This window comes from Lutzomyia longipalpis, chromosome 3 (genome assembly GCF_024334085.1).
Source record: "Lutzomyia longipalpis isolate SR_M1_2022 chromosome 3, ASM2433408v1".
Lineage (NCBI taxonomy): Eukaryota > Metazoa > Arthropoda > Insecta > Diptera > Psychodidae > Lutzomyia > Lutzomyia longipalpis.
The window spans coordinates 14,188,173-14,204,852 of record NC_074709.1 but is presented as its reverse complement, the minus strand read 5'-3'; the positions used below and the strand labels follow the sequence as shown (position 1 = coordinate 14,204,852).

Sequence of the window (16,680 nt, the reverse complement as noted above, 5' to 3'; positions counted from 1 at the left end):
TTGGAAAGTAAATAAATAGCTATCTGGCAACCCCTGTGTGAACCGACTTAGCGACAACTTCACATCAGTGGTGGTTTTTTCTGTGAAAATTTTCTTTCGTATTCCCATTGAAATCGCAGTATAAAATGCTTGGACGTGCATCAACGCTGGTCAGGAGCACCCTCAGCAACTCCATTCGCTATGGATCACACGGTGGAGTTCCGGGAGAGGTAGGAAAGGACTCCTTGGAAATTACATAACACACATAACCTCAATGCCAACCATTTCAGGGAAGATTTTCTTGTGACTAAAACTTTTTTCTTTGCAACAGAATCTGCCCTTCCAGCTCCACAATAGATACCGCCTTACAGCGTGGTTCTGCGTTTTCTTCGGATCCGGACTTGCCTTGCCATTCTTGGTTGTCAGGCACCAGCTGCTGAAGAAGTAATCCGGATATCCCCGATATGCATTGATTAGAATTCTTCACAAAAATAGTCCAGGAAGTTATTGATGTAATTAAAGAAAAACTGAGAGTGTACCCCAGAGTTATTGTACAATTTTATTGTCCTCTGGCCATTATCACAAATCACAAAAAAAAAAACATTATAAAATGGGAGAAAAATCACGGAAGGAATGTATCCGGGAATGTCTTCATTAGGCACTTCAGGAAGTGGATTTATTCGGTTGATTCGGCACTCACTTCAGATTGTCGGCGAGCTTTGGTTTTATTATTTCGCTTCCAGTACTCCTTGAGATAGTAGACAACCTCCTGGTGTGGTCGTCTCCGCCATAAGATCTCCGTAATCCTCCCAAGGGTGGCAGTTGTGTCGTCTTGGGTCCATCCGAGGATCATCTGATAAATCACTTCTTTGATGCCATTGATGTGATTATCCTCCAGGAGTTGATCAATCTGTCCCTGAGAATATCCCAGATCTCGTGCCACATTCCTCCAGTCTTCTCCAAGGTGAGTAGCAATAATTTCAATATGCTCATGCTCCAGCCTCTCCTGACTCTTCATCATTGCATCAATTGAAGGTGTCTTCCTAAAGATTCTCTCACCATTCTCCGTTACTCTGGGTCTGGGAGAGGTTCTCCTTCCACCCTCAGCTCCTCCTGCCTCTGTGGTAATGTTGAAAACTGATCCAATGTGCAGATTATTGACATTCGTGAATTGGAAGACATTGCATGCTTGAGTGTTGTTCACCTGAGCCAATCCCAACTGATCCTTCCTTCTGCCATGATCCATTCCCGAACCCCCAGGAATGGGCAGGAGAGGTGATGGTGTCTCTGGGACACTGATCTGTGATTCCTGCCGTGTGATCTCAAGTGATGGAATCGGTGTGGGGGGGATGGAAGGGAAGGATGTCTCAGAATTATTTCGCTCTTCCAGCACAGCTTCCTCGATTTCTTCATCTGTTCTCGGTGCAATGGGACCAGCATCTGTTTTGAGTACCCCCTGAGTACCCTTGGAGCTACTTCCGGTGCCCGATTTGGCAGTTCTTGTGAAGATATTTGAGAAAATCTCTGAGACTTTGGACATTTTTTCTGGAGAATTTTTCACTGAAATTCGCACTTCTTCCGGTACTTTCACGACTTTCATTCTTCTTTTTGCATTCCCTTTCAACACTTTCACTTCAAATTATCCTTTTACAACTCTATTTTCTATGTTATTTGAGAGAAAATGAAGTTTTTTTTGAATAGATTTCTTGGAATTTTGTAAACAAGGAAGTTTTTTGTAAGACTTTTCGCATTTTGCATAGATCGAGGCGTCGAAAAATTGAGTTGTCAAATTAAACTTGTTAACCCTTTCACGATCATTAGTGATCGAATGATTACAATTTTTTCGTGTTTAAAAAATGTAAATGAGCTTAAAAGAATTATTTAATTAAAAATACAATAGTTCTGTAAATAATCTGCAGATTACAGTCAGGTATTACTTAGCGGGCGTTTTGATTAACACCAAACTTGCATTACGGCGAATTGGTTTACGTATTTTGTACTCGAAATTGGATAACGTACTATTTCTTTTCTCTGTCTTTCTCATATAAAAAATTATGTCATCTCTCTCTATGCGTGTGTATTCAAATTCACCTCGAGTGTGGTGAATCAATCTAGTACAAAAACCTATTTTCACATCAAATAAAATAAAAAACGACTTTTTCGTTATTTGAGTGTGAAGAAGGAGAAAATTTGCGAAAAAGTGTGTGAAAAAGTGGAAAATTTGTGCTAAAGTGGAAAAGATGTCAGCAAACAAGGAGAAAAATGGGAAGAGCTCCAGAAAATCCATCTCAATTGATGAGAAAAGGGCCATTGCTGCAATGAAAGATGAAGGGAAAAGGCCATCAGAAATTGCAGCATTCTTCAACTTGCTCAGGAGCACCATCACAACTATATTGGCCAAGGATGCGATCAAAAATGAGAAGGTGGCCAAAGGAGTGAGCAGGATTTTCGAAAAAGGGCGAGGGGACCACTGATGGAGCAAATGGAAATTGCTCTCCTCGCATGAATTGAGCAGAGGGAGAAAAACCACGACATCACTCCTGACTATCTAATCATGGAACACGCCATGAGGTACGGGGAGTTGGAGCAGCAGTATCCATTATCATCTTCCTTCGAATTCCAGGCCACTAAGGGGTGGTTCCACAACTTTAGAATGCGGACAAAAATCCACAATGTCCGTTTGCCCGGGAAGCCTGGTGATGTGGATTTCGATGCTGCGGAAGTCTGCAAGGATGAGATCTGGAGTATAGTGCAGGAAGAAGGCTACTCCATGGAGCAAATTTTTAATGTCGATGATACAGCTGTTTTCTGGAAGAAAATGCCCAATAGGACGTATATTACCAAAGACAAGATGAAAGTCCCTGGACCGAAACCTAGGAAAGAACGGCTGTCGCTCCTTTTGGAAGCGAATGATTCCGGGACTTTGAAATTGAAGCCTCTCCTAATATACCATTCAAAGATGCCTCATGCATTCTCCCGTCAGAAAATTGATGGTGCGAAACTCCCGGTGACATGAATGAGAAATAAATAAATTAAAAAAAATTGGCACTTCGGCGCAATCCATGGAAGGATAATTCCAGCAGAGTGGTGATAACTGGAAGGTTCTTGAATTTTATTGGAAATATTGGAATTCACCACAAAAGTGTTACTTAGGTGAAACTTGTTTTGAAAAAAGATTTCAGTGAAGAAGGTACGTACGCGATCGTCTCCGCTACCTAAAATAGTGATAAAATATTCTTCTCATCCATTTAAAAAAAAATAATGAGCATAAAGAGTACATCCGATGTGACACTAATCAATATCTGAATGTAAATAACAGTGCGATCATAACCTTCTCATTTGCTAACTTTTGAGGATTGAGGAAGAGCCTCTGTGTAAGTTTATATTGAACAGAGTAAATAACCCATTTTTTGTAATTTAGATTATAATCTTTGAAATTTTATACAACGATCTTTAATAATTTCTGGAATTTTCAATACTATAAGCGTCGAAGGTCCCAATTTTGGCAACTAAAATAGCATTCAATCGGTTCACGTTGCAACTATGACCTTCATCACTGAAACATTACCGCGAATGTTTTATCCATTTAAAGATTTGAGAAATGCAAAAGTTACGTCACTTGGTTTTTTGGATAACTGCAGACTTTCCAAACATACATTTATGATTCTTTACAATATTATTTTATTCTTATTAGTTGGTATACCATTCCTTGAAAAGGATCATGACACGCACACTATTGAACAGGTTTCCTTTCATGATGTTTTATTGATTTTTCTCAATCGTCGTTTTAACCGTTTTGACGCCATTTTTGATACATTGTGCGTCCTTTGATCTGCGCTTCAAGATGAATTCATCCGATAGCCTTAGGTATGGTTGTTCAAAGAGAATTGATACCACGAAGGATAGATAATAGGAGACAACTCCAATGGCCAGAGCGTTGAAAAGCTTTAGAAAGGAGAAGAATTAAAAAAAATCTTAGACGTTCTTCTTTTGATCTTCATGTGAGAAGTCTTCCTTCAATAATAACTTACTATTTTAACAGATGATAAAGCGCCAATTTGGGCGTCGGCATACAAGACTAGAGCAACAATAGGATGTATTATGTAGATGGTATAGGACAACTTTGAGAACTGCATGACGAATTTCCTCTTGGCGACCCACTCGAACCAACTTCCATACCCCCATTGACACATTACAATAACACCACCCATAACAAGACCAAAACCCATTCTTCCTGCAGTTAATAGTATGTGTGCAACGAACTTATGTTGATCTTGACTCACTAATAATGCAAATATCACAGATCCTAGAATAATGCTCCAGATTATTTTTGTTAGACGTTTCGTCAGATTAATCCTCCTGTTATGTGTTATGTAGAGAATGAATCCAGCAATCATTCCAGCCTGATAGGAAGAAATTCTTGTCCATGGTTTGATGTAAATCGCATCAAAATCTCTCTGCAAATCCAAATATCTGTTGTTGGTTCAGAAATAAAGAATAAAATGTATTAATGTAAAAGAATTAATAAATGAAGGTTGTTTGTTGAATTACTTTAGGGATGAATTGCAATGATACATAATGATGAATGAAGCGGCTGCTGTAGTCACAGTTGAGACGATAAACACGATAAAGCCCCAGATTGGAGATCTACATAAAAAAAGACCAACCATAAGATTTATTTAATGGTTTTAGTTGTAGTTTTTTTTTGCTTTTTAATGGGATACTAACTTTATGCTAAATATAAATATTATCAAGCAGTAGATGTAGAACTGCATATCACATGCCAAGAACCACGTCCACTAGAAGAAATAAGTTTAAAAAAAACGCTATGTAAGAGAAAAATCACAACAAGTGAAATCTTTAGAAGAAAAACTATTTGAAATTAAATTTTAATTAAATTACCACATTATTCCATGTCTATAAGTATTAATAAAATAAGATGAATATAATTTTTGCAAATAATCTTAACGTTTGAAAACTATTTTGTGTTGGATTACGTATTTAAACATTCTGAGACAAATTATTTGTTCGTATTTTATAAATAAATTTAACTAAGGTAGTTAAGAACCTACTGAATTATTTTCTTTCACCCAACTTACCGCACAAATAATATCAAAGAAGGAAATGAAATTTTGGATGTAGAGTAAATTGTAATACCAACTGAAATAAAAAATCGAAATATTTTGTTAGAAAAAAAAATCTCCATTCAAACCAACCTTGCATCTAGGCCATGATTCGCGTTTTAAAGCTTTTAGATTGTCTAAACTCGATCAAGTCTTTACTTTAGTTTGCTCGTTTCGTCAAAACCGTCACGATCTGACGAATCTGTAATCAGGAAACCAATACTTCTTACTAAACTTACTTAGAACTATCAAATCCAAAAAGTCCTCCAAAATCACGGAAAACGATATCCTTGTAGTAATTATAGGCAATACGAGACAAAAGCATTCCTGTTATAGCAACTGGAGTCAAGCGGATGTACCTATGGCTAAGATATCGCAGAAAAACTCTGCAGTTTTTCCAAAATCCATTGGACTTAATTTCCATTTGAAGTTGCTCATTTTTGAGGAAATTTAAGAAACAGAGTAAACCCCCAAGCGTAAAGAAGGTATCAATAGCCAGTATTGATCGGCAGTAAAATAAATTCTGCGTTTCTTGCATTGAGATTGAAGTCAGAGTAGAAGAATCGGAGAGCCACAGATGAAATACTGTCGCATGCGGTAGAAAAGTCCACATTGAGCATAAAACTCTCATAAGATGCAGCGAAGTGAAGGAGTTAGGAAAAACCTTATCATCAACGATTCTGTTGTAGTTTTGTTGTACTGAGAAGCATCTGATAATTCTTTGGACCATGCTTTGATCATCAGATCTGACTTTACGAGCCAAAAAGGACAAAGAGATCGTAACGAAAAGGATGATTCTGCAAAATTGAATTTATTTTAACTGAAAGACTTTCAATAGCAGAACTCGATCCTTCCTTACCCGAATATCACTAAAGAGGGATGTCCTGATAAATCTCCATGTTCCTTAAGCTCCTTAACTTTCTCCACAGCAATTGTGGCCTCGATAAATCCAAATTTGGGATTTTCATCAAAATATTTCTGAGTTAAGGATTTTATGAGTTCATCTGAGCAGGACTCAGGTACACAGATTCCGATATGTAAAAGAGATTTAAAGAAGAATTCAACTGCAACCTGATGATCACTCCTTACTGTTCCAATCACAATCCGATAGTTAATTCTCACGGGTGATAGGGCGTCGATTACTTTTGCAAAATCATTCTGATCATCTGATGTGGCAATCTGGAGTGGAGTATTCGCACCCCAACATGCCATTTCTGATCCCAACCAGTAATTTGAACCCAGCATAAAGTTAGGACTTCTACTTCCAGATGCATCTAGAACTGTGCAAAGTCTGTGATCATTATCTAGGTCGTTTCACATACTTGAAAGTCTTAGATCAAATAATCAAAAAGAGAACGACTTTAAAGACCTAAAACATACTTTTGAGAGCCCATATTTCTCGCTGAGAAATTCCTTCAAAAATTTCCCAAACATCCTTCTGGCACTCTTCTAGTTTTTCTCCTTCCAAACTCTCACTGAAAGTCTGATTAAGAATACCCAAAACCAATGGAATTTCTCGAGGTAAATCATTTTCGTAAAGCGGTAGGATTCTCTTTGAAGTGATCAAAGGAGAAAGCCGCACTAGAAACCACATTAAACACCAAACTTTCATTTTAAAGAACTTCTCACTACCCACTAAGAGAGAAAATTCAGGAGCAGCGTATCCAAACTATGAGAAAAGAGTATTAACTAATCTTTTCCTACTGACTATCCATTTTATACTGATTTTATATTTTACGAGACAAACTCAACGAAGAAACTTTTACTCAAAAATCAGAATTTAATTATACTTTAGAAAAAGTTTTCTTGGAATGGAACTGAGTTTCTGAGAGATTTTACTATCAAATTAAATTGCTCACAGTTCTACTTAAGTAAGAAACGATTCAATAGTATACCAACTTAATTTTTTAGTCATAATTTTAATTCGCTCATTAAGAAGAAATTTTTAATGAAAATTGTGTAATAGGTTTTATTAAACATAAGCTGAGCATTTCACGTCTTTAAAAAAAGTATTTTAATTTAATATGAACCAGAAGCTTCTTAAAAAATATACATCCAGATATATGTATATAACCGTAATAAGTAGGTACATATTGTAATGAAGATTTATTGAATTTTCACCATTGTCGTTTGGTTCCATTTCTTGAAGATTTTGCGTTAGGGTTTATTGAATGACGCTTCAAGATGAATTCATCTGATAGCCTTAGGTATGGTTGTTCAAAGAGAATTGATACCACGAATGCTAGATAGTAGGAGATAAATCCAATGGCCAGAGCGTTGAAAAACTAAAATAGAAAAGAAAATTTAGAAGAATAAAGAAAAAGTCGAAACAGCTAAGCTTGATAGATAGCGAACTGCTTCTAATTTTGTTTAAAAAAAATTGAGTAGATACTTACTATTGCAATAGATGATACAGAAACATTTTGAGCATTGGCATATAACACCAAAAGAAAAGTAGGATGTATTGCGAAAATTGTATAGGAAAGCTTTGAGAATTGCCTTATGAATCTCCTTCTAGCCATCCAGAAAAAACAATTTCCATACCCCCATTGACACATTACAACCATTCCACCGGTAATGAGGCCATAAAAAAGTCTTCCAATTGACAGCATTAAATGCACAATAGTTCTTTCTTGATCAGGATCAATGGTAAGAGTTATTGTAATGAATCCCAAAATAAAAGTCCAGATCATCACTACTTGGGGCTTCAGAAGATTAATTCTTCTATTGCGTGTTACATGAAGAATAAATCCAATAATCATTCCAGACTGATAGGCAGAAATTCTTGTCCATGGTTTTGTGTAAACGGTATCCAGATCTCTTATTACATCCAAAAATCTGTTCTTGAAGACAGCGTTTAACGTTAGATTCATTGTAAGGAGGTTGGTTATTATGTATAACTATGGCAGTGAAAATGCAGAATGTTTTCTGATTTTTTTTCGCAATATATCTGTTCCAAATTTAATTTGAATATTTAGACCGTTTCCAATGAGCATTAACAGAACGTTTAATTAAATTTTCTTTATCAAGTTAGCACACTAAAATTCTTCAACAGATCAACAAGCAAAAACTCTTGTTTTCTCATCTCACACTTTCTTTTTTTAATTTATTATAAGATGTTATTAGGGCATAGACTTTAGAGTCTTTTCTACTTATTCCATCGTACACAATTTTGTGCTTAATTATTCATTACACACTAAAAATAATTTTAGTTAATTTGCTACTAAATTCGTCTTATTGTACTTTTACGGGAAATTTTCTCTTTTTTAAATGTAAAACCAGGGAATTTCCTAAGAGTATAGTTAAATTTAATAATTCTCCTAGTTCTTTTTACGTAATTGTTCGAGTTAAATTTTTTTTTTAGTAAAAACCTAATATTCTTAGTTTTTTTTAATTTACATAGAAAAGTAAAATGAAACAAAATTTTAGTCTTTTTGAAAAAAAAAAGTCTTTGAACATAAAGGAGCCCATGCAGCTCCCAAGGGCAAAGTACCTAATTGAAGGAAACGCAGAAAACAATTTTAACCCACCCAGTCTTGTAGGGAATCAAAAAAGGATAAAGAATCGCCAAAAATATTCACCATTTTCCACTGGGGTCACAACGAAAAAAGGCAATAAAGTTTTGTAAAAATTCAAAAAAAAAATTGGCCGCCATTCGCCATTTTGTTCATTTCAATGCATGAAGCATATGTTTCAATGCTTCGTCATGAGCTTGTCGATGGGAGTTTGACATTTCATTCATTTCTTTTGGGAGAAAATAAAAAAAATTGCGTATTTTTTAGTTTAATTATCGTGGTAAATGTGTTTTACGTGTTGTTCAAGAGTGATTTTTATATCTGAATACCTGAAGGATGAATTCCCTCCCAGCTTGTGACCGTCTCAGCGAGCACATCTCTCGTTACAAAACAAAGCAATCCAAAAACATTGGTCGTGGATCGTCTTGAAGATGGCTTTTTCACGAATTGAAAGATCCTCTGCGCTGGAATCCTTTGCGTTTCACACTACCACGACGGACAAGACGATGGATTGCTGGTTTTGTGATTCCCTGGATGTTGTCACGCAAAACCTTACGATTTTTCTTGGCACCACCTTTCCCAAGACTTTTTTCAGGTATTCAAATATAAAAATCACTCTTGAACAACACGTAAAACACATTTACCACGATAATTAAACAAAAAAAATACGCAATTTTTTTTTTATTTTCTCCCAAAAATAAATGAAATGTCAAACTGTCATCGACAAGCTCATATTGACGAAGTATTGAAACATATGCTTCATGCATTGAAATGAACAAAATGGCGAATGGCGGCCAATTTTTTTTGAATTTTTACAAAACTTTATTGCCTTTTTTCGTTGTGACCCCAGTGGAAAATGGTGAATATTTTTGGCGATTCTTTATCCTTTTTTGATTCCCTACAAGACTGGGTGGGTTAAAATTGTTTTCTGCGTTTCCTTCAATTAGGTACTTCGCCCTTGGGAGCTGCATGGGCTCCTTTCCTGTAACTGAAGAAAATAGTTTATTTTCACCGTAAAATGTACAAACCTCTCTAGGTTTTTCTATACAGAGTGCTTCAATTCTTCTAAGTTGTGTACATATTGTCATTTGAAATGAATCTGTGATTGAGTGAAGACGTAAAGTTCTTCGCTCTCGTGTTTTTTTGGGAAAAGCATAATATTATGCTGATTATCAATGAATAGCTTAATGATGAAATGAAAGCTAATATGGCTTCAAAATGAAATGAAATTTAATTTAATTAAGCAAAATGAAAATTTATGTAAAGATTTTTTTAATAAGAAATTTAGTAAAAATTGACGGTGAACTCAGAAAAATTGACTGAAATTTCGTTGAAAAAAAAAAACTAAAACAAATAAGGTTTTCTCGTAAACTTCAGTAAAATTCATTTAACTAAAATTTTAGTAAAACAAAAAAACTGAGACATTCACAGAAATACCGTAGAATGCCAATTCCGTAAAATTTAGGGTGAAAATTTTTATTGTGTAAATTCCGCATTTTCAATCGTTTAATTACCTTAAAGATGTAAATCTAAGATGCGCAATAATGAAACAAGCTGTTGTTGTAGTCACACAAGAAACAATAAAAACGATAATACCACATTTTGGAGATCTATTTCACAAAAAAGACCAGTCAGAAGAAAATTTTTAATAGTGTAGAGATTTCTTTTAAAGGTATAGCTATACTAACTTTGAGTAAATGATAAATATTATCAAGCAGTAAACATAAAATTGCATATCACATGCTAAAGACCATGTCCACTGCAAGAATTATGTAAAAGAGAATAATTAGGAAATGAAAAGAAAAAAATATTAACTTACCATAAAAGCAGATTCTTTAAATGAAATAAAATTCTGTAAGTAGAACAAATTATAATACCAACTGGAAATAAGAAAAAAAAGAGATTGAATAAAATTATTAAGAGGAAAAAACGTAAGGACAGGTCCGTAAAAGAACTAAAAGTAATAGCCTAAGTAGGTACGTTAAAATATCGAACAAAAGACAGAGAAAAAAAATATTCTCAAACTTACTGAGAACTATCAAATCCAAAAAGTCCTCGAAAATCACGGAAAACGATATCCTTGTAGTAATTATAGGCAATACGAGACAAAAGCATCCCTGTTATAGCAACTGGGGTCAAGCGGATGTACCTATGGCTAAGATATCGCAGAAAAACTCTGCAGTTTTTCCAAAATCCATTGGACTTAATTTCCATTTGAAGTTGCTCATTTTTGAGGAAATTGAAGAAACAGAGTAAACCTCCAAGCATGAAGAATATATCAATAGCAAGTATTGCCCTCCAGCAGAAGAGAAATGGAGGTTTAAACATTAAAACTGAAAATATGGTCATACTGTCTGTAAGCCACAAATGAAAAGATAACACATGCGGCAAAAGTGTCCACATTGAAGATAAACTTCTTAAAAGATGCAGCGAAGTGAAGGAGTTAGGAGAAACTTCATCATCAACGATTCTGTTGTAGTTTTGCTGTACCGAGAAACATCTGATAATTCTTTGGGTGATACTTTGATCATCAGATCTGACTTTACGAGCCAAAAAGGACAAAAAGATCGTAACGAAGAGGATGATTCTGCAAAATTGAATTTATTTTAATTGAAAGATTTTTTATAGCAGAACTCGATCCTTCCTTACCCGAATATCACTAAAGAGGGATGTCCTGATAAATCTCCATGTTCCTTAAGCTCCTTAACTTTCTCCACAGCAATTGTGGCCTCGATAAATCCAAATTTGGGATTTTCATCAAAATATTTCTGAGTTAAGGATTTTATGAGTTCATCTGAGCAGGACTCAGGTACACAGATTCCGATATGTAAAAGAGATTTAAAGAAGAATTCAACTGCAACCTGATGATCACTCCTTACTGTTCCAATCACAATCCGATAGTTAATTCTCACGGGTGATAGGGCGTCGATTACTTTTGCAAAATCATTCTGATCATCTGATGTGGCAATCTGGAGTGGAGTATTCGCACCCCAACATGCCATTTCTGATCCCAACCAGTAATTTGAACCCAGCATAAAGTTAGGACTTCTACTTCCAGATGCATCTAGAACTGTGCAAAGTCTGTGATCATTATCTAGGTCGTTTCACATACTTGAAAGTCTTAGATCAATTAATCAAAAAGAGAACGATTTTAAAGACCTAAAACATACTTTTGAGAGCCCATATTTCTCGCTGAGAAATTCCTTCAAAAATTTCCTTAACATCTTTCTGGCACTCTTCTAGTTTTTCTCCTTCCAAACTCTCACTGAAAGTCTGATTAAGAATAACCAAAACTAATGGAATTTCTCGAGGTACATCATTTTCGTAAAGCGGTAGGATTCTCTTTGAAGTGATCAAAGGAGAGATCCGCACTAGAAACCACATTAAACACCAAATTTTCATTTTAAGGAACTTTTTTGGTCACTAAGAAAATAGATTTACAAGTAACCTATCTAAGAACGATACACGAGTGTTAACTAATCTTTTCCAACTGGTTTTCTCGTTTATACTGAATTTAAAATTTATTTTGATAATCGTGATATTCTACAAAGCTTTAAATAGTAGCTAATTTCTCTTCATCTAACTTTTTTTGTAAATGTTTTTTATTAATTTTTTTCTGTATTACTCAAAAAATATCTCTAATGAAGACAATAAAGACGTTCTCTAATAAGAGTATCTACTTCTACATACACTACCTTCAAAAAGTTTCCGGACAAGCAAAACTGAGGTATTTTTGAAAGAAAAATCCAAAAAATGACATTACAGGAGAACCCCTTGAGTTAGATGATAATGTCTACTTTTAATTTTGATGAAATTTTAGCCAAATGTAAACTTATTAAACTTAATCCTTTAACGTCCAACGTGAAACATAAAAACATTGAAACATGCGCTCTTTTATCGCGATTTTTATTCTATGAATTTTTTTAGAGGACTTTTCTCAGTCAGAACGTCTTCTTTGGCCCCTTATGCGTGAATTTGAACATGGAAAAACAATTACGTTCATAAATAATTGAAAAAATAAAATGTTTCACGTTTGGGTCAGCGTATGACCCAAAAAACGTGAAAGGGTTAAATGATCAACGCCTGAATAAAGGGTACCCTATTTGTAACATAAGGGTATCACTAAAAAAAACATTGAAAAAGAACCACGTGACGGATCGGGATGAAATTTTTTTAAAAGCTAAAGGACATGATTAGCTACCATTTGAATCCGAGTTTGTAGAAATCAGTCAACCACAGGCTGAGATATACTCGAAAGTGTGTTTTTCCACTATGGTTCACTAGAATAGCTGTCACGACTGAACCGCTTGACCGATTTTCAAAAATTTATCAGATTTGGAAAGGGAATTAAATTACCTTTCCAACGATGCTCTATTCATCAAAATCGGTTCGCTAGCGGCCGAGATGCAAGAGGTCAAAGTGAAGAATTGTGAAATGTTGAAAAAAATATCTTCCACCTTGGTTTACCGAAATGGCTGCCAAAAATTTCCGGGTTGACCGATTTTCAAAAATTTATATGTTTTGGAAAGGTAAGAAATGTACCTTTAAAACTATAGTAAATTTTTGAAAACCGGTTGACCACAGCCGGAGATAAAGCCATTTGAATTTTGACTTCAGAAATATCCCATTTTAGCCTTGCCCGGAAACTTTTTGAGGGTAGTGTATTTAGATTAGTTTTATGGCTCTTCTTAACTAACTTTCGCAACTTTATTAGTCTGACTGAGATTAATTAGTAGGTATTTATTGTACATTAATTTTTTTTGGTTGTATTTTATACAAAACTTCATGATTTATTTACGGAAATTCTTCCTAATTTATTTAATAAATATTTGCAAGAAAAATCAGAAAAATGGATGTTCTTACAATAAATTGCAACAAATCTTTCCTGGAAGTTCATCCCTTTCCTTTACTAGACTGGATTTGCAATTGAGAAGCATAAAAGCTGGAGTTTCATGTTCTGCTTAACTTTATGCAAGACTTCTTCGGCTTTCCTGGAATGAATTTTCCTTTTTATTTAGTCAAAAAAATAAGAAAATTAATTAAAGAGAAATGTTAAACTCACGGAATATCCTTGTCCGAGAGAGCAGGAAGTACCTCTAGGGCTTCTGTAAAGTGACTCCTACGAAGGAAAAGACATTGGCATGAGAACAAAATCATTAAATGAGTAAAAGAAAGAGAGAAATTACTTTGCCGTCGCATTGCTGTAGAGCTTTAGGGCATCTCTAATGAGAGAAATATCCACGTGGGCCTGCAGAGCACCAGCTGGACTGAATTTCTGCACACACGTCATCAGCCGGGCGAGTTCTTCAGCCACAGTTTGCACAATTGGCTCCAGGATGGGCCTTAGGAGTGATGGGGAGATGCTGAGGATCTCTGAGTAGACACCTGCGAGATTATCAATGCATTCGTAGGCGTACGGCCGGACACGTTCAACACGCACAACGGAATCCCACTGGAAGCGGCTGATGTACATTGAGGGCTCAATTGTTCCCACCAGGGGGTCACTTTTGTGCTCCACGTACATGTCCAGGAGGGTGGAGAAGAGTGTATTGGCCGTTGTGCGGGATGATTCAATAGCCAACTTCGGGATGGGATAGTCGAAGCGCCCAAAAATGTTCCCGATGTGAGTGAAGAAGATCTTACTGCAGTAAGAGCAATTGGCCAGACAACAGAGGATCTTCTGCTCCCACGAAATCACGCTGAATTTATCATCAACAGCCCCATTGATGGCTGCAGATGTTGGGAAGCCAATCACCTGGGAAATAATTGGACCACGCCTGCTTTCCTCGTCATCCCTATTGAGGGCTAAATCCTCAATAACCCCACAGAATGCATCAAGAATCTCCCGGAGTCGCTGCGACATCTCCCGTTGGCCCTCACTGTGTGCCTCGAGAAGTTCATTTTCACGCACTTCCGGCGTCAAGCAGGTGCTCTGGCATTCCTCAAGCGTCTCCCGGATTATCTCCTCGAGGAGTGATGGTAGAAGCGTTGCCCCTGGGAATTCAGGCACATCCATTGCCCATGTTTCCTTCTTCCCGAGATTCCCCGTGCGGTCGATGGCTTTTTTGAGGATAGTCGCCAGGCAATTGAGACGAATCTCATCGATAAGCTTCTGCACAATGTCCAGCACTTCCGATGGGAGGTCTAGGCGGATGAGGCTGGCATAGCAGATACGTACGAAACGCAAACAATTCGGTAGCCACTGGAGGAATTGATTCATTGAGCTTTGTGATGTGAATGACCACGAAATGCCTCCGGAAGAGCCGGATTTGAGGACTGAAGTGGGCAGGAGGGCAGCACGGAGGTAGAAGCACATCTGCTCAATTGCCGTGAGGATGATTCGTTTGAAATTCCCGGGTTTTGGTTCGTAAATTCCACGAAGTTCACCCGTGAAGTAGGCCTGCCCAAGGCGCCAGAGATCAGGAACTTGACAAGCAGCAATCTCCGTGATCTCCTCACAGAATGCCACGCGATTTGGTGGAGCATTGGGATCACGTGGCTTGGGGTTGCCTTTGTGCTGCTCAAAGGTTTGCTTGAAGGTCTCCTCGAGGTACTTTGCACGCGCCTCAATGGCATCCCATGCGGGATCCTCAATTTTCAGCTTCTCCGCCACATTTGTTCCCACCTGCTGGGATTCCAAATTCACGAGGGCTTTCACGAATTTCTTCTGCTGCTCCACACTCTGGGGCATCTTTGTGATCTTCTTGTGCAGCTCCCGGCGTACCGTGACAATACGTTCATCCACTTCCTCGACAACCTTCCGGAAGATGGGAATGTCAGACTTCCCGAAAAGCTTCTTAGCACGAGCGTAGTCATTGATGACAATATCATATTCTTCCTTTTCAGCACTCCTGACCACGGAATTGGGTAGGCAGAAGAGGAATTTGTGACGAAAAAGAGCAGCCAAGGCCAGGCGAGTGGCATCTGCCTTCTCTCGTCGTGTCAAAACTTCGTTGAAGAGATTGTGGGACTCTGTGATGGATTTATGGATGGAAGCATCGAGTTTAGCCACTGGATCCTTCCCAACGGTCTTCACATCCTGCTGGAATTTCTCCCGAAGGCTAACAAGAGTATCCAGTTGATCAATCACGGATCCTGCATTGGATTTCAAGAAGCTCAGCTGCCCTTCCTTTTGACTCTCAACCTTCCGCCGCAGGTACGACAGCCCAGCCTTAAGATCCTCAAATGACGTGGCATGATGGTGCTCAAGGAGAAACCAACCAGGACTGAAGTTTTCCTGTGACAAATCTCCTGATTTTTCTGGGAAAATATCTCGCAAATCTTCAGGCAATTTCTTATCATTTCCCTCAGTGGATAATCCCAGAGGATCCTCCTGGGTGTAGCCACTCGGAGCGAGGGATCTTCGTCCCCAGGCTAAACTCTGCATTGGTGATTCCTCAATCCACACAGCAGACTCCTTCATTGGACCTATTGTCTCATGATACGCCCGGAATTGGACAGTTGACGTCCCAACGCCCCCAGATTGAGTCATAACAATTATATCTCCTTTGCCCTTTGCTGGCCCTGTCCGGGCGATGATTTTATTAGGGCTCTTCCATTCAGCTGACAACAGACAATCACATCCACAAATTGAGAGTCCTGAAGAGCCCCCAGAGAACCGGAAAAGGATGGAAAATGTTGAGAATCTCCATGAAATGTCGATGTGTGAATGTTCAGGGACTTACCGATTAAATCACTGGGCTTAGAACCGAGGAATTCTCCTCTGATGGTGACTCTCGTCCCAGGGGGACCCTCCTTGGGCGATAGCCCCGTAACAACAGGCTGTGGGGCCATTTATTGCGGGATTTTTCACGGAAAATTGATTTGTTTTGATAAAACAGCCTCCACAAAAATTTTTGCATTGACTGAACCCATTAAAAAAAAAGCGTCGACTACCGGGGCGTATAATTTTCCGCGGAACATCCTGTGACTAGTCTGAAGAGAATTTCGTGGATTTCTTTTTTTGAAATTGAAGGAAAAACATTTTTTGTTGTGAAATTAGGGCTGTGTGGATGTCGAAATGACGTCCGGCCCTGAAGTTTTTAAAAAGAAGAAGAAGAAGA

The 16,680-nt window shown here is 37.4% G+C and overlaps 5 protein-coding genes across 5 annotated transcripts in view; 2 read left to right on the top strand and 3 right to left on the bottom strand.

Moving 5' to 3' along the window:
* LOC129793173 (uncharacterized) overlaps positions 1 to 16,680 on the bottom strand; it is a 1,136,769-nt gene that overhangs the window by 36,705 nt on the left and 1,083,384 nt on the right. The window lies entirely within an intron of this gene.
* LOC129793259 (cytochrome c oxidase subunit 7C, mitochondrial-like) lies at positions 31 to 524 on the top strand. Its single transcript, XM_055833091.1, has 2 exons — positions 31 to 209; positions 311 to 524. Exons 1-2 carry the CDS (start codon positions 126 to 128, stop codon positions 425 to 427), a joined length of 201 nt encoding a protein of 66 aa, XP_055689066.1. The 5' UTR covers positions 31 to 125; the 3' UTR covers positions 428 to 524.
* LOC129793218 (protein immune deficiency) lies at positions 516 to 1,740 on the bottom strand. Its single transcript, XM_055833041.1, has one exon. It carries the CDS (start codon positions 1,577 to 1,579, stop codon positions 656 to 658), a length of 924 nt encoding a protein of 307 aa, XP_055689016.1. The 5' UTR covers positions 1,580 to 1,740; the 3' UTR covers positions 516 to 655.
* LOC129791517 (tigger transposable element-derived protein 1-like) lies at positions 2,220 to 2,995 on the top strand. The gene is made up of 2 exons (XM_055829676.1): positions 2,220 to 2,414; positions 2,495 to 2,995. Exons 1-2 carry the CDS (start codon positions 2,220 to 2,222, stop codon positions 2,993 to 2,995), a joined length of 696 nt encoding a protein of 231 aa, XP_055685651.1.
* Positions 13,407 to 16,624, bottom strand: LOC129793167 (exocyst complex component 2). Its single transcript, XM_055832921.1, has 4 exons — positions 16,303 to 16,624; positions 13,804 to 16,216; positions 13,680 to 13,736; positions 13,407 to 13,608 (listed from the first exon to the last, which is right to left on the bottom strand). The coding sequence occupies exons 1-4, from the start codon at positions 16,409 to 16,411 to the stop codon at positions 13,527 to 13,529; spliced, it is 2,661 nt and encodes an 886-aa protein (XP_055688896.1). The 5' UTR covers positions 16,412 to 16,624; the 3' UTR covers positions 13,407 to 13,526.